The 22452-nt window shown below is 38.7% G+C and overlaps 1 protein-coding gene and 1 pseudogene across 5 annotated transcripts in view; one reads left to right on the forward strand and one right to left on the reverse strand.

Annotated features, from left to right (window-relative positions):
* Positions 1-22452, forward strand: part of LOC126282042 (fat-like cadherin-related tumor suppressor homolog) — a 1587586-nt gene that overhangs the window by 1420904 nt on the left and 144230 nt on the right. For all 5 annotated transcript variants that reach the window (XM_049981457.1, XM_049981458.1, XM_049981459.1 and 2 more), the window contains 3 exons: positions 8484-8697; positions 12834-12973; positions 13537-13778. In XM_049981457.1, coding sequence (XP_049837414.1) covers positions 8484-8697; positions 12834-12973; positions 13537-13778 — 596 coding nt within the window. The remainder of the gene's footprint in view (positions 1-8483; positions 8698-12833; positions 12974-13536; positions 13779-22452) is intronic.
* LOC126282584 (5S ribosomal RNA) lies at positions 4871-4988 on the reverse strand (annotated as a pseudogene).

Genomic DNA, 22452 nt, shown 5'->3' on the forward strand with positions numbered 1-22452 from the left:
ACTCACTTTCTGAGCTCGGAAACACACACACACACACACACACATAAGCGAGTACACATTACACACACACGTCACCGGCAGCTCAGATCAGAATGCAATGTCATGCAGAACGGATGGGGGGGGGGGGGGGGGATCAGGAAGGAATAGCAAGGTACACGTAGGGGCAGAGAAGAACACTATCTGGCAGGACAAGCAGGGACTAGACTGCCAACAAGCACAGTGTCCTGAGGCCTTGGGACAGGGAGGGAGTGGGTTCGAAAAAAGAGAGGTGCAGGGAAGGGGAAAGATGGGTGGGTGCATTGGCAGAGGGTGACACACAAAGAGGGTGAGGGAACAAGATCAGAGATGAGGTGATAAGACAGAGAAGGTGGAACCTGTTGGGTGGAAGGTGTGGGGACAATAGATTACTGTAGCTTGAGGCCAGGATAATTTCTAGAGTGGAGAATGTAAGGACAAATCCCATTTGCATAGCTCAGAAAAGCTAGTGGTGGAAGAGAAGATCCAGATGGCTCAGGTAGTGAAGCAATCATTGAAATCAAGCATGTTATGTTCAGCTGGATGTTGTGTCACAGGGAGCTCAGTTCTTGGCCACAGTTTGGCAGTGACTGTTCATACTGGTGGACAGCTGGCAGGTAGTCACACCAATATAAAAAACTGTGCAATGATTGCAGTGGAGCTGGTATTTAATATGGGTGCCTTTACAGGTGGCCCAGCCTCTGGTTAGGTAGAAAGCCTAAGCCTAAGCATTTGGAATAGGAAGTGCTGGTGGGTGGACTGGGCAAATCTTGCACCTGGGTCTTCCACTGGGATTGAGAGTGGCATAAGAATAGACTAGGATGTTTTGGAGGTTGGGTAAGTGACAGAACACCACTTTTGGAGGGGTGATATAGATCTTGGGTAGGATGCCTCTCATTTCAGGGCATGATGATAATAAGTGATCAAAGCCATGAATAGGATGTTGTTCAGTTGTTCCAGTTCCTTATGTGGACAGAGGTCTCGATGGAGCCATCTAAGTAGAGGAGATCACCATCCAGGTAGGTGGAATGCTGGGTTGAGGACGACCAGGTGAAACCAAAGGGAGAGAAGGTGTTGAGGTTGTGAAGGAATGAGGATGGGTATCTTGGTCCTGAGTCCAGATCATGAAGGTATCAACTATGAACCTGAACCAGTCTAGAGGTTTGTCATTTTGGGAGGTTAGAAAGGTCTCCTCTAGATGGCCCATAAATAGGCTGGCATTAGAGGATGCCATGGCTGTGCCTCAGATTTCTTTTGTATACCATCCCTTCAAAGGAGAAGTAGTTATTAATTGGATAGAGTTACTAGGTGTATGAGGAATGAGGTGGTGGGTTTGGAGTCTGAAGAACATGGGGAAAGGTGGCATTCAATAGCAGTAAAATCATGGACATGAGAGATGTTGGTGTATAGGGAAGTAGGACCAATAGTGACAAGGAGTGGTTCCGGAGGTTAAAGGAGTTGGAAGGTTGGTGAAGGATGTGGTTGATATCTTCAATATAGGAAACAATATTAAGGGTAATTGGTTGGATGTGTTGGTCAGTGAGGGCCAAAATTCTTCCAGTGGGGGCACAATAACCAGCTACAGTTGTTGAGTTTGTGGATGTTGGAGAACATGTAGAAGGTGAGTGTGCAGGGTGCCTTAGAGGGCAATGGGAAATGGATTTAGGGGAGAGGTGCTGGGAAGGAGGTGGGATCACTCTGGCAGAGTTTACTGGTGGAAGAGAGGCCTTTTGCCATGTAGTCACTGTGATTCATAACAATGAACCTTTGTCTGCAGGTAGGATGATTGGACCAGTATTTATTTTCAGGTTGTGTATAGCTGTCGTTCCTTCTGCTGAAAGTTGAGTGTTGTAAGGAAGGGACCTGGGAAAGGATGATGAGGCCAAGTTGGAGGAAGGAATTCCTGGATGGTGACCAGGGGGTGGCTATGTGGGGGGAGGGAGGATCCTGTTTGGATGGTGGTATGAACTGGGAGAAGCAGGGTTCAATGTTGGAATTACGTTGGCTTCGGTTGGAGGGATTGGTGGCAAAGTAGTGCTTCTGTTGCAGGGATTGGGAAAAAGAGAGTAATTTGACAAGTACAAAGTGCTTAAATTTGGGTGTAGGTCTAAAGGCGAGGTCTTCGGATAGGACTAAAACTTCTGTAGGACTAAATGTTTTGGTGGTGTGTTGGTAGGAAGTTTTTGGGGATATATTAAATTGAAAATGTCAGCTAGATAGGGTGTGTATTGCTATGAGGGGTCAATGAGGAGAAATACTATGGGTAGTGTAATGGATAGAGGTCTTTTTGCAGTACCAGGTCTATGAGGGCCAGTGACTGGTAGAATCTGAAAATGTGAGGATCATTGTGAAGGAAGGGGTGGGATTCAGAGAATGGAATTTTTACATATGGCTTTAGTCATAAACTTTTGAAAAATAACAGAAATCAGCCTCTAGTGGATCCCCATCTAATAACACACAGGGCAAATGATATGAACGGTACAACTGAAAGCACATAAAAGGAGCCAGTCAGTGCTGATGCATATATATGCATCAGTCACTGACAGATGGCGTGGCAGAGACAACGATGCGTGGATGCCTCCACATCCGGCCTCAAGCAGCTGGCCTGTGTTGTTACAGTTGGTAGCCAATTCAGGCACACATGTGTGACAACACCACACTCAGTGCAATTAACACTCACATGCATTAGTAGCAGGTTACAGCAGATAAATAAAAATATACACAAATACATAAAAAAGAAAAATGTGTTTAACTACATGAAAATATACACAAATGTGTACAGAAATGTGGGAGAAAAGGAATGGATGAATTATGAAAGTATGCATGTGTTGGGATAAGGGAAGAGAGGGGAAATGGGATCAGTTAGCTTGAGGATCATAAGTTTGTGTGGCGTGGGTAGGTATGGAAAATAAAATACTACAATCTGCCAGGATGAGGAAAAAAGTGGGATCAATAGGAATAATTATAATTATCAATGGGCAAAATTTGGGGCATTAGATGCTGCATCAACAGTCTGTGACATTGCATTGCCATGTGTCATGTGTGGACAATATCGATCAGAAGTGTGTGCGGCTTGGAAGGCAGTGAATAACATGGGAAAGAAGAGAAAGAATAGACACCGTGAATAGTAATGCTATAGAGTACAGTAACAAAGGAAAATATCACTATGTTGTGGGATGGGAAATAAACCATTAGGCAGAATCAAGCAATGGCAACTCCAGGTTGGAATATCAACAATATGTTATGTTATTATTGTTATTATTATGTTATAGACAGTTGACGTCAGTTATGACAATCAGCATTAGTTATTTGTAGTAAAAATATGATTAACATAAGAGAAATAATGTCTAATTCACCTCCAGAGTGAGTTAAATGGCTGTTTGTTTGTTTATAAAGATAGGAAAAGAAATATTCATGGCTAGCATGTGTCTATAACAGTTTGTTCATGCTGACATGCATAAGTTGTAACTTACAGTTAAAATTTCCAGGAAATTTATGAAAAAGTTAAGATTGACAAGGAACTGTTGATTAAAGCATAAGAAATTAAATAAATACAATTTTGTCAGAGATTAGCCTCTTGATTGATTGATATAAGTCAATATCAATGTTTAATACTTTGTATATGTTCAAAAAATTTGGGCTTGGGTTTGATTATGAAACAAAATTTCTGCTGTCAGTCAAAATTTTATTTTTATTTGTATTTTGCACAACACATTTTTCATTCAGCACACTGTTAATTTTTATTTCTGTTCTTCCGTATATATTGTCAGCTGTTTACAAGCAGGAGTGAGATTAATCACCCAGTAATTTTAATACTCATCTCTAGATCCCTTATTGATAATATGACATTTTCTGGAGGTTTATTGGTGACTCCATCTTCCTTCTTTGAGCTGAGATCATTCAGTGCTGTGTCAAAATCTGACTATGTTACAGAACCACCTCTTTGTACATCAATTTTCTCCTCCTCCTCCTCCTACTCCTCCTCTTCTATCACACTTCAGGACAGTCCTTCCCCATTACACTGCTCTTCGAGGTACTCGTGCCATATTTCTTCCCTTTCTTCTACTTTTGCCGATTGGCAATTCTTTTGGAAAACATGAAATACCCTAGGAATTACATTGTACCTGGAAAAAAATCAAGAAAATTTAAGGTTTTTGTAAAATCTCAGGAATTATATATTTTTAACTTACCAAGGAAATTTAATTTTACTGTGTTTTATAAATCACAAATTTTAATATACGTAATATTTCAAAGAGTGTTAATTATATTAACATTATTCTATATTGATTATCAATGTTTAAAATATGTGGTTAACTACTGCTTATTGCTAGTGTGTCTCAGCTGGGAGGAAAGAAAATTCGTTATGGTGGTGTCCTCCATTCCCTTCCACTCACCATTAATTTACCAGGAGCATCTTATAACACCTTTTTCCTCCCCATACCTGGAATTCTCAGGGACTATTACCAATTCAAAATAATTTTTAATTACAAAAAGTTGTGATGAAGGTCAGTACTAAGATCCTGAAGATCAGTACTAATCCTGAAAAATGCTTCTTTCAAGATAACTAGTTGTATCCATAACATTTTACTTATATTTTGAGACAAGTTAAGTGGGGATTGTAGAGGTAGCCAAATTAATATGTTAATCATAAAAAAGCACTCCGTCTTCAGGCCACGAGTGGCCTACCGCAACCATCCGACCGCCGTGTCATCCTCGGTGGAGGATAAGGACAGGAGGGGCGTGAGGTCAGCACACCGCTCTCCCGGTCGTAAGATGGTATTCTTGGCAGAAACCGCTACTATTCGGTCGAGCAGCTCCTCAATTGGCATCACGAGGCTGAGTGCACCCTGAAAAATGGCAACAGCGCATGGCAGCCTGGATGGTCACCCATTCAAGTGCTGACCACGCCTGACAGCACTTAACTTCGGTGATCTCACGGGAACCGGTGCATCCACTGCGGCAAGGCTGTTGCCATGTTAATCATAATTTCTGTCAATAGCTAATGCACTTTCTTCAGTGAAATTTTTGCATATTTTTCTCCCATTGTTGCTTTCATTGATCATGGAGACATTTTAACGTATGAGGTCCATTGATTCTGATTATTGTTATCCTACATTTTATATAACCCTTACTTTTGTCACTGATCTTTAAAAAAACACAGTACATACAATTCTGTGTGCAAAAGCCTGATAACATCCTTAGAAATAATGTAGGAGGGTAAATCAGTAAATGAAACAGAATATTCTAAATTCTTAGGTGTGTATATTGATAAGAACCTGAAGTAGAAGCTGCATGCTGCAGGTCTGTCAAATGTCTAAACTCTGCAACTCCTGTGTCACAAATTACATCAGATGTAACTGGATAGATAAAAAAATCTACTCACCAAGTGGCGGCAGGAGAACACATGTAGAAAAGGTATTACATACGCAAATTTTTGGAGCCAGTGGCTCTTTCTGGCAGAAGGGTAGAAGGGGAAGGAAGAAGGGTGAAGGAAAAGGACTGGTGGGGTTTAAGGGGAGGGGTAGAGTTTGGAAAAGTCATCCAAAACCCTGGATCAGGGGAGACTTACCGGAGGGGGTGAGAAGGAACTGCCAGAAGAAGGGCCTGGCTCCGAAAGCCTGCATACGTAATACATTTTATAGGTGAGTAGATTTTTTATCTATCCAATTACATTATATTTAAAAACTGATTATTTTTGATGATAAACTACACTAGGTATTTGAGATGAAAATCTCAAAACTTGGCTAACTTTTCTGATTTATGGCATCATATTCTGAGGTAACTCAGAAGAGTGTAATAAGAATAATTGTTCTGTTCATTCATGAATATAATAGTAGAAGGAGAAATGACTAGCACTGCCCATTACAGAAAAAAGTGAGATATTCAGCTGTAAAAATCTTTGACCTACTATTCAGTGATGTAAAGAATTTAAAGACGTAGCAAAATTAACTTCAAACACAATTGTTCATCATCATGGCAAAAAATTGCAATTATGATTCCTGGAACATGCTAATAACTAATCTAAACTCTCTACTGCAAGAGATATTGAACTCTTTGTGGAAATGCTGTGAACCACAATTTGCAAAATAATGTTCTCAGTAATCAGTATTTCCTGACTTTCCTGAATTACTCAGTGTTTCTCAATGCTGCAAGGATTCAAGTAATTATGCTTTCCAATTCTGTGACACAGGTTTTCTGACTACAGAATTAATTCTAAATATTTCTGGTTTGTTTGATGGTTGTGGTTCAAATTATTATAATCCTGCTGATGTATCACCAAATGACTAAGCCTTATAATAACAGTTTAATAAACAGTTGTATTACAGGAAAATTTAATTGAAAATTATTAAAATTATAAGGAGCTAGAATGGATGGCATAACTTCTAAATTATAGAGAGATAGAACAGATGGCCAGTGCTTAACTTCAGGTATCAAAATTTTGAGTAATGCCAATTGACACACTTAAAATTAGAAAAGATTTCTAAGGTTAGGGAAGTCTTATGTTCCTCCATCAGGGAGGAAAGAGTCCCTCTTAACCTATGGTCTAACTGACCTCCCCAACCAATCCCTGTTTTCTCTCTAACAAAGGAACATGACAGTTCCAAAAGTTTGGAAAATTTTATCACTTTTAGGTGTTCCTTATTGGCAGTTGTTGAAATAGCTCCTTGTGAAGTTAAGTACTGGCTAGGTAATCTGTTTCAATGTGATAAATATACACACAAACTAGCTTTGTAAAATTGCTGGAAACAAAAGAATTCTTATATGGAATACGTTTCAAAATTTAGTTTCTCTGTTTAAAATTGTGTGGTGATGTCCTGCCTCTTCTTTAACTCACATTGTGATATGTAGGAGAAAGTAAAGATATTACTCAGTAGAGAGACAGTATTGAAAGCAAAAGAGATACACAGAGAAATGAAGAGTGCAGAATGTATATGTTATGGGCTTTGAAGAAGAAAAGAAAAATATTGAGAAAGACAATATGAAGAATATTGTAAGATTGTATGGCAGAAGAATAAGTTAAAAGGGAGAGATAGAAGAACCAAAAGGTCCTGCAGGAAAATAGTAGATATTTGGTAACCTGTTTTCGAAGAAGTTAATGTAAGCCAATGGCTGATTCTGGCATTTTACCTTACAAGAAAGTTAAATTAGTTCTCTGTTAGTACCAAGTGATATAAATTAATTGAAATTATTATGATCTGATGAGAGACCATCATCCGAAATTGTTGATTGGCACAATTATTTACAACAAGAGATTCCATCTCAGTCTGTGTAGGGAGTGAGATCAAGAGTACATGGAGGATGCAGAAGAGTGAGTTATCACAAGGGAGCATTCTGGCAGCAATACTGTACAGTGTGTGCACAAATGCCCAGTTAATACCATATCACACCAGACATTTCATATACACTGACAGTCAGCAGTGGCATCTTAGGTTTGAGCTTCTCAAAGGTAGAGGGGGAACTGATGCACATTGTGAACACACTCCACCTCTATTATGGTGCTAACTGCCTGAAGCCAAACACCTGCAAGATATGGTCTGTGGTTTCCTCCTCATAATAGAGAGGCATGGTGAGAATTCAGTGTAGAGTGGCAAGGTGGAACAACTGCATCGGTGCTCACAGCTGAAATATCGAAGTGTAACACCGGTTTACACTCTCCACTGAGTAACACCAAACCTAAGGTCTGCACTATGAACAATTGCAGGATGGATCTTGCACAAGAGATCTCTTTGTAAAGTTAATAACAAGACCACTTAGTGAGAATTTTGTGGAAAAACTTGTTCTAATGGACACAGAATGAAATTAGTAAATGACTATTGGATTTCTGTTTTTATGATACAAAAATATTAAAGAAAAGTATTCAGTAACATGTATTTATACCTCTTAAAGCATACAAATAGCTGTAAGGAACACTTTTGCTATAGGTGTATAGACAAAGCTTAATATTGCAGAGTATTCCGCCATATTCTTATGTTTCACCAATCACAGTCACATTTACAAATCTTTATCTTTGCCTTAGGTTAGATAGTTTTCTTGAGTCTCCACAGTTGTTGTCTTATATTCCAGGCTTCTTTTTTGGGTTCATTCACATTACTGATCCTCATTTATTGTCTCTCTTATTTTGTTTGTGTTGCTTTTGGTGTAAAATTCATATTCATTTTTATATTATGAGCTGTGGATTGTAACTTGTACAAGAGTATCTCTGTTTCTCTCCATTTAACAATTATTTCATTCTTCTTTCCTCCTGTCCAAATGGGACTGGTGGGCTAAAATCTGTAAGTCATTCTTTAATCACAGTTTATAAAATTCAAATGTATCTTTCACAGGATCTTCTATCATTAATTTGTTGTTGCCTTTCGATACGTGTCAGTTTTTAGCAGAAAATAGTGTATGATTCCTTTTACTGTCACTCTTAGACTGATCGATCTTCTGATAGTGTTTGATGATAATTGACTTAAATTGTGTTTCAGATAAGAGCACAGGATAGTGGACAGCCACCAAGAAGTCATACAATGCGTGTTTCTGTGCTTGTGGAGCCTGTCCCTACAGAATCACCGAATGCTCCACAAATTATAAACCCTAATCAACATGTGCAAGTTACTGAGAGTGACCCGGTGGGTTTCCTTGTTGCTCTAATTCAGGCCAAGGATGAGGATGGAGACATGTTATGGTACAGCATAGAAGGTAATTGCATATATACCATTTAACATAGACATCAGGAACATCTTACCCTCTAACATTCTCACTTGTTCCAAAGGGGTATTCTGCACCCACCCACCCACCCACCCTACAAAATATTGTAGCATATCCTTATGCCTCACCCACTCCCACCCTCTTGTATCATAGGTGATATCACTCTGCAAGACCTGTCCACTGCACCCATCCAGCCCAACCGCCTCCAGACACCTCACAGGTATATCCTATGCTACCAGAAGCAAGGCCACATGTGAAATCAGTCATGTTGTATCTACATCTACACCCATACTCTGCAAACCACCTATAAGTGGTCTTCTTTACAGATGAACCATACATTCTTAGAATTGTCCCAATAAATGGAAGACAACCATTTGCCTTACTTACCGAAATCCTCACATGCTCATTCCATTTCAGATCACTTTGCAACGTAATGACCAGACATTGAATGATGTGACTATGTCAAGCAGGACATAACTGTTACTGTATCTGAACATTACCATTTGTTTTTCTTATTTTTCCAAATTAACTTACATTTTTCTGTATTTAGAGCTATCTGCAATTTGTCACATCAACTAGAAATTTCGTCTTAATTCATATTGTAACCTCTTACAGCCACTCAACTTCAGCACCTTACCATACACCACAGCATCATCTGCAAACAACCATTGATTGCTGCCCAGCCTGTCTGCCAAATTGTTTATGTATACAGAGAATAACAGTGGTCCTATCACATTTCCTGGGACACTCCTGACAATAACCTTGTCTCTGATGAACACTGGCCAATGAGAACAACATACTAGGTTCTATAACTTAAGAAGTCTTTGAGCCATTCACATATCTGTAAACCCATTCCACATGCTCGCACCACCTTTAACACCCTGCAATGGGGCACTGTGTTGAACACTTTCCGGATATCTAGAAATGTGGAATCTGCCTGTAGCCCTTCATCCATAGTTCACAGTATATCATGGGAAATAGGCAAGCTGAGTTTTGCATGAGCAGTGCTTTCTAAAACCATGCTGATTGTGGACATAAGCTTCTTGGTATCAAGAAAATTCATTATATTCGAACTCAGAATTGACTTCAATGACCGCTTGATAATCTGTGACATCTGGATCCTTTCCCTCAACACCCACTTCTCTCAATTACAAGGATGGGAGTTGTCCTTGTTACACATCCTTTGATCCTGGCCTCAGTGTCTGCGAAACCCTGTCCCACACCCAGCTCCACCCTTATCCTCGTGATCCCAGACAAGCAGAAGAAAATGAACTTGGCAGTGACCAAATGGAGATTCACTGCTTTCGTATGGCATCATATTCTGGGGTAATTCATCGTTGAGTAGAAAAGTATTCATTGCACAAAAACGTGTAATCAGAATAATTGCTGGAGCCCACCCACGGTCATCCTGCAGACATCTATTTAAGGATCTAGGGATCCTCACAGTAACCTCACAGTATATATATTCCCTTATGAAATTTGTTGATAATAATCCAACCCAATTCAAAAGTAATAGCAGTGTGCATACCTATAACACCAGGAGAAAGGATGATCTTCACTATGCAGGGTTAAATCTGACTTTGGCACAGAAAGGGGTAAATTATGCTGCCACAAAAGTCTTTGGGCACCTACCAAACAGCATCAAAAGCCTGACAGATAGCCAACTAACATTTAAAAATAAATTAAAAGAATTTCTAGATGACAACTCCTTCTACTCATTGGCTGAATTTTTAGATATAAAGTAAGTAAAAAAAAAAAAAAAAAAACTTAATCATTAGTGTCATGCAATATTTTGTGTAATGTAATTTCTTGTACAGACATCTTTTATTAACCTGACACGTTCCACATCATTACGAAGTGTCGTATTCATGATCTATGGAACAAGTATTAATCTAATCTAATCTAATCTAATCTAGATAAGCATATATTGACTACATTTTATGAAACTATGAGGTAATTTTACAAAATGTGACAATCCCAAGGTACTTAACAATTTCATATCATAATCCACTAGTAATGGACTGTCTCTATGATGATGATGGAACAAACTCTTAGGGGTCATGGGTAATGGCAACTGTATTACTGTGAGGTAATAAAACTTGATTGAAACCAGGCATGTTGTAGGATACCCTCCCATGGAATGTGAGAACATATAAACTTTGTTTGTATAATGTAACAAGTTAATTTATTATCCCCTTAGTTGCTAAAACTGTAGGTAGCTAAACATTACCAACATCAGTGTGCATCTCATGAGAGACAGAGACAGGAAAACTCCCTAATGCACTGCAAGTATTGTGATATCCTATTTAAACTTCATGCACATGTGTAGTTCCAAGTAAGGGCCTCAAAAGAAGAGGATTACATCGTACACTCTTCTGTCTTTGTGCTTTTCTGCCTTCAATCTTCAGAGAAAGGACTTAGTTATACCAGTAGATTAAATGAGTACTTCAACTTTTATGATATTTCTGTTGGCACTTGTTCATGTGAAGTTACAGGAGTGGAGCTATTTTATTTTGTTTGCTCTTACATATTTTGTGTTTTCATGTATGTCTGTCTTTTGCTGATCTTGTATATTTTGTGTTTTCATGTATGTCTGTCTTTTGCTGATCTTGTACTTTGCCTCCAGTTTTACTTTACACAACTTGCTTGTATACACCTGCTCCTGATACAATTTGATACATTTGCTATAGAGTTCATGAGAGTCATCATCACAGGAACACACTATTTATAGGTAGAGATGTTGCACTTTGGCCTTTTGTCACTCTCATTCTTCTTCATAGCAAGAAAATTACACACACACACACACACACACACACACACACACACACACACACACACACACACACACACACACACATCTTTTCATGACCTCAGATGTATTTTAAAATCTTGATTTGTGGTACACAGAGGGTTCAATAGCTTAGCAAGCTTATTAACTCTCTCTTTCTTGCATGTGTATCTGTACTTCTTCTTAGTGATCATTTTTCAGCTGCCTGTAGCAGAAATTGTTGTTTTTGTAGTGTTCAGTCCAAAGACAGTTTGTGGTAACTTTCCTTGTTAGTCTAACCTTGCAACCGTTTACATCTCCGCATAACTTCTGTATCCTTCATCCATTTGAACCTGCTTATTGTAGTCAAACTTTTGACTCTCTCTACAATTTTTACCCCCCTGAATTTCCATCCATAACCAAATTAATGGTTCCCTGATGGTTCAGGATGGCTGAAGTATTGAGGATATAAAATGTAGACTGGTAGTAGCAAGGAAAGAATATCTGAAAAATAGAAATTTGTTGACTCTGAATATAAATTTAAGTAGTAGGAAGTCTTTTCTGAAAAGAAAAAGAAAGGCTGAGGTGTAGCCTTGTACAGATATGAAATGTGAATGATGAACAATTCAGACAAGATGAGAATACAAGATTTTGAAATGTTACTATAAAAGGAAGCTGAAAATTCCATGGGTAGATCAAATAAGAAATGAGAAGTTACTGAATAGAATTGGGGAGAAAGGCAATTTGTGCAATAACTTGACTAAAGAAAGGGATCAGCTGATAGCATATCAACTGATTCCTTTTATTATCAAATCACCTCGTAAGTTTCTTTTCTCACCAGCTCAGTTCAGTGCAGTGATCTACACATTTAACCTTTGGCATTATTTTGTAAAAATGCATTTCAAAAGCTCTGATTCCCATCTTGTCTGAACTGTTTATCATTCATATTTCGCTACATTCCAACTCTCTTTGCTCTGCAGAAAAGGCTTAAATTTATTTTCATTTCTCTTTTACAGAAATAATTTTCTTGGTATTGCCAGTCTGCATTTTACATCCTTTCTACTTCATCCATCATCATTTAATTTGCTGCCCTAACAGGAAAACTCCGTCTACCACTTTCACTGTCTCATTTCTTAATCTAATTCCCTAAATATTGGCTTATTTAATGTGACTGCATTCCATTTGTCTTTTTCATATACGGAGCCATAATGGTACAGAGTGAAAATTTAATTGAAGTAAGACACCACATTAATGCAAGCATGTGCCTTTTTTTAAAATGAATGTTATGGCATGCCAGTAGTCCCAATAATTTTCCTATGATGGCACTGAATATTTAGAAATTTTTGTTTATTTGTTGCAGATGGAGATGATATGGATGAATTTTTTATTGGTCGTGATAAAGGAAATGTTCTACTGGCAAAGAAATTAGATTGGGAAAGAAAAAACACATACAATTTGACAATAAGTGTGACAGACGGTGTTCATACAACTTTTACCCAGGTGAGTTTAAGGCTCTGCTTTCCTTATTTAGTAGGAGTGTCTGTAATCTTCTTAAATTACTTATTTGCATTTAGATGATTGAAGTAATTAAGTTTAACTTCTTTAAACATAGTCAACATTGAATTCATAACAATTTTAAGTAAAATTATTAACTTCATAAAATCGTAAATGGTGAATTTATAGTGTATAGTTATCAATTACATAACATTAAAAAAAGAACACAAAAGAAAAAGACCTGGAAAGAATAGGAGGTGTAAAATATAGTTATGGAAGTTACTCAATGCCTCTAACTGAGACACTTAACTTGTGTGCCCATGTTTTCCTACACTTTTCTGGCTTTGAATTTCAAAGGAGCCAACTGGTCATACCAAAATGTGGAAGTCCTTCAGCCTTTGACTTGTCTGTGGGCATCTGTTGTTCATACAAAGTTAAGGAGTAGAACTGCTTTATTTTATCTACCTCTGCATCGTTTGGATTTTCATTTGTAACTGTCTTTTGCTTGTTTTGCACTTTTGTCTCTAGTCCTTAATGCACTGATTCAACTTTTTTTCCCTTTTTTACAGTTGTATGTCAATGTAATTGACATAAATGATCATCGGCCAGAGTTTACAGAGAAACTGTATAGTGTTGAAATATCTGAAAATGTTGAAAAAGGAACAGAAATATTAAGACTAATTGCAACAGACAAAGATGAAGATAAGAGAGTGATATACAGTCTGCATGCTGCAAGAAATCCGGTTTCATTATCAGTCTTCAAAGTTGACTCTATCACAGGATCAGTCACTCTCAATGAAAAACTGGACAGGTAGATTTTATATGAGCCCCACTTCAAGTATGCAATTATTCATTGTATTGCTATTGGAAAACTATGATTAAGAATTTATTTCTCATTAATGGAAACTTCAAAGGGTCAAGGCTTTTCTTTTCTGTGTGCAGTGTTGGACAGCTGTCAGGATGTGAGGAACTGCATTACATAATACACATCTGTAGTATTATATTTAGACTACCATTTTGAAATATTCTATTTAAGTATAACAGGTGGTATAACAAACATGTCTGCACGTATAACAAACACGTCTGCACCTTGCTATGTAAATATGTCTGGAACAGACCTTCATATCTAGTCTTTTGCTACTGTTGTTCAAAGATCATAAGTTACAGGTTCAAATATATTCCAAGCAGGCAAAACTTCAAAATTCAATTAGTGTCTAATTAAAACTTGGGACTACAAGCAGCTATAAAAATTAACTATGAATGAAAACTGAACATATAATTAGTTGTCTATGTATCTATAGTAGGCACATCTTTGATCACAATAGAAACATAATACTGACATCTTTTTTAAAAATATGTATAGTTTAGCAAATTATACACGGATGAATCAAACTCAACTAAGAAATTATACTCTTAAGGGCTAAACCAGCTATCAAAACCTTTATTTTATATTGAATATGAAGCCTCAGTAAAGACATTATGTTGGAAACTTGTAGTAGTTAAGAATGGAAATTATTCCTTTAAAAGTGATGGCCAGAAAAAGGGCAAAAAGGTTCTGAAAATTCATACAAAAAGGTACAAAAGAGATAGTGATGAAGTTACTTTGTTTGGGTTTAAACTACCTACATTAACTTTGTTTGTCCCATTCACTAGGTTCAGCTACTTTGGACTACACATCATTTCAATGTTTTTGACACTACTTCTCTGCCACATTGAGCTCAGTAGTTCCTTGTATATGGTGAAAGTCTGCTTGACATCTACAGAAAGGAGCATATCTTGTCAGTACCATAAAGGAAGTTCAGTTGGAATTTCAAAGCATAAAATCTTCTCGGTTTTCAAGCAGAATCAATTCCAATAAAATTCTTGAGTTTTCAATGGCTAGCTCTGCCATCATCATCAGGAGTAAAACTACTGACTGCTGGGGCTGGTACTATTTCCCACTTATATTGCTGCCATGAAAGACTCTAAGGACACAGAATTTCATAGGTTTCCACACTTGGGTTGTTCTTCAAATTTAATTCAAATTTGATTTTAGCCGTTCTTTCAAGGATGTCTCTAACACTCATCAACTTCTTCCGTTGTCCCTCCTTCTCCATACCTTTTTCTTCCAGACTCTTTTGAGTCACATCAGGTAAACATTTGGAACCATACACTGCAAAAATTTCCAACTCTAGATATTTGTTGTTGACTAGTTGTTGAGCCTGTTTGATGGCTGCTCCATCCACCAAATCTAGGACATATATGAAGAGTTTGATTTTATCAGAGTTTTCGAAAAAAGCTGCACATCTGATACAAGTATCCGACTATGTGATGGCAGGAAACTACGAATTGTGTAGCCCTGTATTTCCTGATAAAATCTTGGTGACTGGGAGCCTTTACCAGAATCTTCTTTAGAGCAGTAACGAAGTCATTTACCCTGCAGTAATTTATCCTGATACTTCTGCAAACACGATGTAGACTATGTGCAATACATGTCACATATTTGAAGTTGGGGTACATGCCCTTCAATTGTTTGAAAGCCGAAGGCAGGTTGTATGCTTGATCAGTCACCACAAGCCTGACTTTCTTGTGTTGTATGCTGCCTGGCCTAAGGTTCATACAATGATTGCATTAATCTGCAGGCATTTGTCTACTTTAGCTGGCACATTTAAAAAGCATAGGCTTTCCCATTCACCAGATAATGCAAAAACCCGCATGTTCAAAATATATCTTTGCAGCTCATCAGCAGTATCATTTGAAATGAATCCCACTGAATGTTTGCCAACCACCTCTTTTATTTTATTCAAAACATTCTCATAAATTGACTGTACATAACTTTTTCTCATAGTGCTATCATCTGGTATGTCCTTTGTGTGTACTTCTCAAGAAATGATTTGAATGTTGGAGTGTTTAACTTGTGGATTGGAATTTCTGACTGCATTACTGCCATGTAAGATCTGCACTAAACTCATTCAATGACCACTGCTTTTCAGATCATGAAGTGAAGGCATGTATCACAGCAGTTTGCTTAGTTTTTGACTGTTAAAGTTCAGTGTTCTTTAAATGTTTGTTGTTCGTATGTGTTGGTTTATTCTGTTCCTTTGATGCTTGTTAATGATTTCAATATTTATTTTTCAATCGGCATATTGCAGACTGATGCCATCAGTTCTGATAAACTGAGTCTTGAATTCTTCTGAAAATGAACATAACTTCTCCTTCTTAACTTTCAGCATGATTTTGTTGTGAAAAATCCTTTCCAGTAAAACACTAACATGGTCAACAGGACAGTACACAATCGATAGATGGTAGCCAGCACTAACTGAATTTAGTTTTAAATTGTTTCAGCATAATTTTTCAAAATTTTGTTTGATTTGACAGATGCAGGTTGACCATTGGTACTGATGTTGACTGTTATTGCTTGCCATTGTTGCTGAGGGTACAAATAATTTCTTTTGTTTTCCATAAATGATATTTTAATATTAATTGGCCATTGTTGATGTCTTGGGAGAAAGGTGCTTCAGCACAGAATAAAGGGAAAAAGTGCAGAATGTAGTAATCTCGTAAAAAGGTGCAACAAACTGCGATTATTTTGTTTCATTTCATGTCTCCAAATGCATATGATGGACTGTATATGTGAAAATAGCTGTTGTTTGTGTGTTGTGGTCTTCAGTCCTGAGACTGGTTTGATGCAGCCCTCCATGCTACTCTATCCTTGTTATCTCCAAGTAACTAGTGCAACCTACATGCTTCTGAATCTACATAGTGTATTCATCTCTTGGGATCCCTCTATGTTTTTTATCCTCCACCCTGCCCTCCAGTACTAAGTTGGTGATCCCTTGATGCCTCAGAACATATCCTAACAACCGATTCCTTCTTTTAATCAAGTTGTTCCATTAAGTCCTCTTCTCCCCAATTCTGTTCAGTACCTCCTCATTAGTTATGTGATTTACCCATCTTATGTTCAGCATTCTTCTGTAGCAACACATTTTGAAAGCTTCTATTCTCTTCTTATCTAAACTAGTTATTGCCCATGTTACACTTCCATACAGGGCTACACCCCATACAAATACTTTCAGGTAAGACTTCCTGACACTTTAATCTGTACTCAGTGTTAACAAATTTCTCTTCTTCAGAAATGCTTCCCTTGCCATTGCCAGTCTACATTTTATATCCTCTCTACTTTGACCATTATCAGTTATTTTGATCCCCAAACAGCAAAACTCATCTACTACTGTAAGTGTCTCATTTCCTAATCTAATTCCCTCAGCATTGCCTGATTTAATTAGACTACATTCCATTATCCTCTGCTTTTGTTGATGTTCATCTTATATCCTCCTTTCAAGACACTGTCCATTCCGTTCAGCTGCTCTTCCAGGTCCTGTGCTGTCTCTGACAGAATTACAATGTATTCGGCAAACCTAAAAGTTTTTATTTCTTCTCCCTGGATTTTGATTCCTACTCCAAATTTTTCTTTTGTTTCATTTATTGCTTGTTCAATAAACAGATTGAATAACATCGGGGATAGGCTACAACCCTGTCTCACTCCCTTCCCAACCACTTTTTCTCTTTCATGCCCCTCGACTCTTATAACTGCCGTCTGGTTTCTGTACAGATTGTAAATAACCTTTCACTCCTTGTATTTGATCTCTGCCACCTTCAAAATATGGATAATCCAATCAACATTTTCAAAAGCCTTCTCTAAGTCTACAAATGCTAGAAATGTTGGTTTCCCTTTCCTTAATCTATCTTCTAAGATAAGTCGTAGGGTCAGTATTGCCTCACGTGTTCCAACATTTCTATGGAATCCGAACTGATCCTCCCTGAGGTCTGCTTCTACAAGTTTTTCCATTTGTCTGTAAAGAATTCGTGTTAGTGTTTTGCAGCTGAGACTTATTAAACTAATAGTTCTCTAATTTTCACACCTGTCAACACTTGCTTTCTTTGGGATTGGAATTATTATATCCTTCTTGAAGTCTGAGGGTATTTCGCCTGTCTCATACATCTTGCTCACCAGATGGTAGAGTTTTGTCAGAGCTGGCTCTCCCAAGGCTATCAGTAGCTTTAATGGAATGTTGTCTACTCCTGGGGCTTTGTTTTGACTTAGCTCTTTCAGTCCTCTGTCAACTTCTTCACGCAGTATCTTATCTCCCAATTCATCTTCATCTACATCCTCTTCCATTTCCATAATATCACCCTCAAGTACATCGCCCTTGTGTAGAGTCTCTAATTCCACCTTTCTGCTTTCCCTTCTTTGCTGGGAACTGGTTCTCCGTCTGAGCTCTCGATATTAATATAGGTTGTTCTCTCTACTCCAAAGGTCTCTTTAATTTTCCCGTAGGCAATATCTATCTTACCCCTAGTGATATATGCCTCTACATCCTTACTTTTGTCATTCAGCTATCCCTGTTTAGCCGTTTTGCACTTCCTGTCTATTTCATTTTTGAGATATTTGTATTCCTTTTTGCCTACTTCATTTACTGCATGTTTATATTTTCTCATTCCATCAATTGAGTCCAGTATCTCTTCTGTTACCCAAGGATTTCTACTAGTCCTCCTCTTTTTACCTACTTGATCCTCTGCTGCCTTTGCAATTTCATATTTCAAAGGTACCCATTCTTCCTCTACTGTATTTCTTTCCCCCGTTCTTGTCAATCATTCCCTAATGCTCTGTCTGAAACTCTCTATAACCTCTAGTTCTTTCAGTTTATACATATCATGCCTCCTTAAATTCTGACCTTTTCACAGTTTCTTCAGTTTTAATCTACACTTCATCACCAATAGATTGTGGTCAGAGTCCACATCTACCCCTGGAAATGGCTTACAATTTAAAACCTGGTTCCTAAATCTCTGTATTACCATTATATAATCTATCTGAAACATTCCAGTGTCTCCAGGCCTCTTCCACTTATACAACCTTCTTTCATGATTTTTAAACCAAGAGTTAGCTATGAGTAAGTTATGCTCTGTGCAGAATTCTACCAGACGACTTCCTCGTTCATTCCTTATCCCCATTCCATATTCACCTACAACTTTTCCTTCTCTTCCTTTTCCTACAATCAAATTTCAGTCCCCCATGACTATCAAATTTTCGTCTCCCTTCACTATCTGAATAATTTCTTTTATCTCATCATACATTTCTTCAATCTCTTCACCTTCTGTGGATCTAGTTGGCATATAAATTTGTACTATTGTGGTAGGTGTGGGCTTCATGTCTATCTTGGCCAGTTTTCTTTCTCCTGATAATGGTGTCCTCATGAGTAGTCCTCGCCTGGAGATCCGAATGGGGGACTATTTTACCTCAGGAATGTTTTCTCCAAGAGGATGCCATCTTCATTTAATCAAACAGTAAAGCTACATGCTCTCGGGAAAAAGTATGGCTGTCATTTCCCCCTTGCTTTCAGATGTTCACAGTACCAGCACAGTAAGGCCATTTTGGTTAATGTTACAAGGTCAGATCACTCAGTCATCCAGACTATTGCCCCTGCAACTACTGAAAAGGCTGCTGCCTCTCTCCAGGAACCACACATTTGTCTGGCCTCTCAACAGACACACCTCCATTGTGGTTGCACCTACGGTATGGCTATCTGTATCGCTGAGGCATGCAAGCCTCCCCACCAGTGCCAAGGTCCATAGTTTATGGGAAAGATCTGGCACTTTAAACTCCTTTCTTTAGTTGCAATGTAATGTTGTTATACAGCCATTGTCATCCAATTATATTATATTATCAAAACAACTAAACTAGCAGTAATGTGAAGATATGAGAAAAATTACTTAACGATTACTAGTGTGGAGGTAATGAAAAGCAAGTCATTCAATTTTAAAATGAAAACAATCCACGTAAGTGTTTAATTCTAGTTTTATCCACCTACAATATCATATAAGGAGTTTAAAGTGAAGTGAATATGCCGTAACACCCCCCCCCCCCCCCCCCCTCTCTCTCTCTCTCTCTCTCTCTCTCTCTCTCTCTCTCTCTCTCTCTCTCTCTCTCTCTCTCTCTCTCTCTCTCTCTCTCTCACACACACACACACACACACACACACACACACACACACTACTTATGCATCTGCACCTGTGCTCATGTAGTATATTCCTAGAGTCATAATTTAAAGCCAGTTCTTGAAACTTCGTTAGTAGACTTTTGCAGGATAGTTTGCTCTCATCTTCCAGGAGTCTGCCAGCTGAGTTTCTTCATTATCTCTGTGATGACACTTCCTCATGGATCAAAGAAATCTGTGACGATTCATGCTGCCCTTCTCTGTGTACATTCAGTATCCCCTGTTAGTTCTGTTTGGTATGGGTCCCACACACTCGAATAAAATATTCTAGAACTCGTTAGCCCGTCAGTGAGGGAGCACCGTGAGTGCCTGCTGTTAGTAAGGCAAGTAGATCATTTGTTTATTACATATTATTATGATCTTCAAACAGGAGTGCATTCTTTTCAGTTACCTTTGTAGTTACTACTATATTTTTGTAATTTCTTGCGTGTTTGAGTGCTTACTAGGAGCAACCTTTCATATCATTTTAGAAACAGTGTAGTGTACAGTACTGCCATTGCTATCAACCCTCGTATCGTACAGTCTTTCGTTTCTTTTGTTTACATAAGTTTAGTGTTGGTTAGACCATCAGTGAGAGAGCACCATGCATTCCTGCTGCAAATAAGGCGAGCACACCATTTGTTTATTATGTATCTTTACAAGTTTCAAACAGGAGCAAGTTCAGAAATAGATAGGCACTGTGATTGCTGTGTACAGCTGCAGGCAGTGTTGGCTTCCGTCACACAGCTTGAGGCTGCTGTCAAGGGGCATCACCATGGGGGGTCAGACTCAGGGATGCGAGAGGTGTTGATCACGACCCAAGTGTCCCCCGATTGATCCACTGCTGTCGTCGCACCGGGTACTGCCTGCGCTGAGGTTGACCCCTCACTTGTGCTTGGGTGGGAGGTCATTCCAAAGTCTAGCAGATCATAGTGCCTCCCCAGTTTGTTTGACGGACAGGTTTTGGGTGTTATCTGTGGCTGATGGGGGTCTCTGAGTCGGATGCAGTTGTCCATCCATTTCCACAGGAAGCTTCTCAGCCCACAAGGCCTGGGCATTCACAGAGGGTGGGTTTGCTGGTAGTTGGGAGCTCCAACGTTAGGAAGGTAACATGGCTGCCAAGGAGGGGAAGGAAGCCAGTGTGCACTCCATGTGCATACTAGGGGGAGTCATTCCAGATGTGGAAAGGGTGCTTCTGGTTGCCATGAAGAGTAAGGGGGGCTGCCAACTGCAGGTGGTAGCCCATGTCGGTACCAATGATGTGTGTCACTATGGATCGGTGGAGATTCTCTCTGGTTTTGGGCAGTTAGTGGAAAGGTAAAGACTGCCAGTTTTGCTTCCAAGATTAAGGCGGAGCTCACCATCTGCAGCATCATCAACAGAACTGACTGTGGTCCTTTGGTGCAGATTCGTGTGGAGGGTCTGAATCAGAGGCTCAGGTGGTTCTGTGACCGTGTAGGCTGCAGATTCCTTGACTTGCGACATCGGGTGGTGGGTTTCCAGGTTCTGCTTAATAGGTCAGGAGTCCACTACACACAGGAAGCAGCTACATTGGTAGTGGGGGCTATGTGGAAGGGATTGGGTGGTTTTTTTAGGTTAGAGGGCCTCTGGAAACGACAGAAAGGGCGTCTGTCTAAAAGAGGGCAGGTAAAATGCAGTAAGATAGTTGTAGAAATGATCAGTATTCTAGTTGTAAATTGTCGTAGCTCTGTTGGGAAAGAACCAGAGCTCCAAGCCCTAATAGAATGCACTGAACCTCAAACAGTTATAGGTACAGAAAGTTGGCTAATGCCAGAAATAAGTTCTGCCAAGTTTTTTTCAAGTGATCTAACAGTGTTCAGAAAAGACAGATTATTGCTGTCAGAAGTAATTTGCCTTGTAGTGAAATTGAAGTAGACAGTTCTTGTGAAATAGTATGGGTAGAGGTTGTACTTGACAATAGGACTAAACTATTAATTGTATCATTTTACCAGCCCCCGACTCAGAAGATATAGTTGCTGAACAGTTCAAAGAAAACTTGAGTCTCATTTCAAATAGGTACCCCACTCGTACAATTATAGTTGGTGGCGACTTCAATTTATCCTTGATATGCTGGAAAAATTATATGTTTAAAGCCAGTGGCAAGCATACTACGTCATCCTACATTGTACTGAATTCTTTCTCAGAAAATTATTTTATTATGTGCCTACTCAAAGTGTAAATGGTTGTGAAAGCATGCTTGACCTCTTAGCAACAAATTATCCTGGACAAATAGGGAGTATCATGATGAATACAGTGATTAGTGATCGCAAGGCAGTTGCTGCTAGGCTGAATACTGTAACACACACAACCATGTTCCACATAAATTAATAAGTGATGGTACTGACCCCCCATTGTACACAAAACAGGTCAGATCACTGTTGCAGAAGCAACAATAAAAGCATGCCAAATTTAAAAGGATGCAAAATCCCCAAGATTGGCAAAGTTTTGCAG

Source organism: Schistocerca gregaria, chromosome 7 (genome assembly GCF_023897955.1).
Source record: "Schistocerca gregaria isolate iqSchGreg1 chromosome 7, iqSchGreg1.2, whole genome shotgun sequence".
Taxonomy (NCBI): Eukaryota; Metazoa; Arthropoda; class Insecta; order Orthoptera; family Acrididae; genus Schistocerca; species Schistocerca gregaria.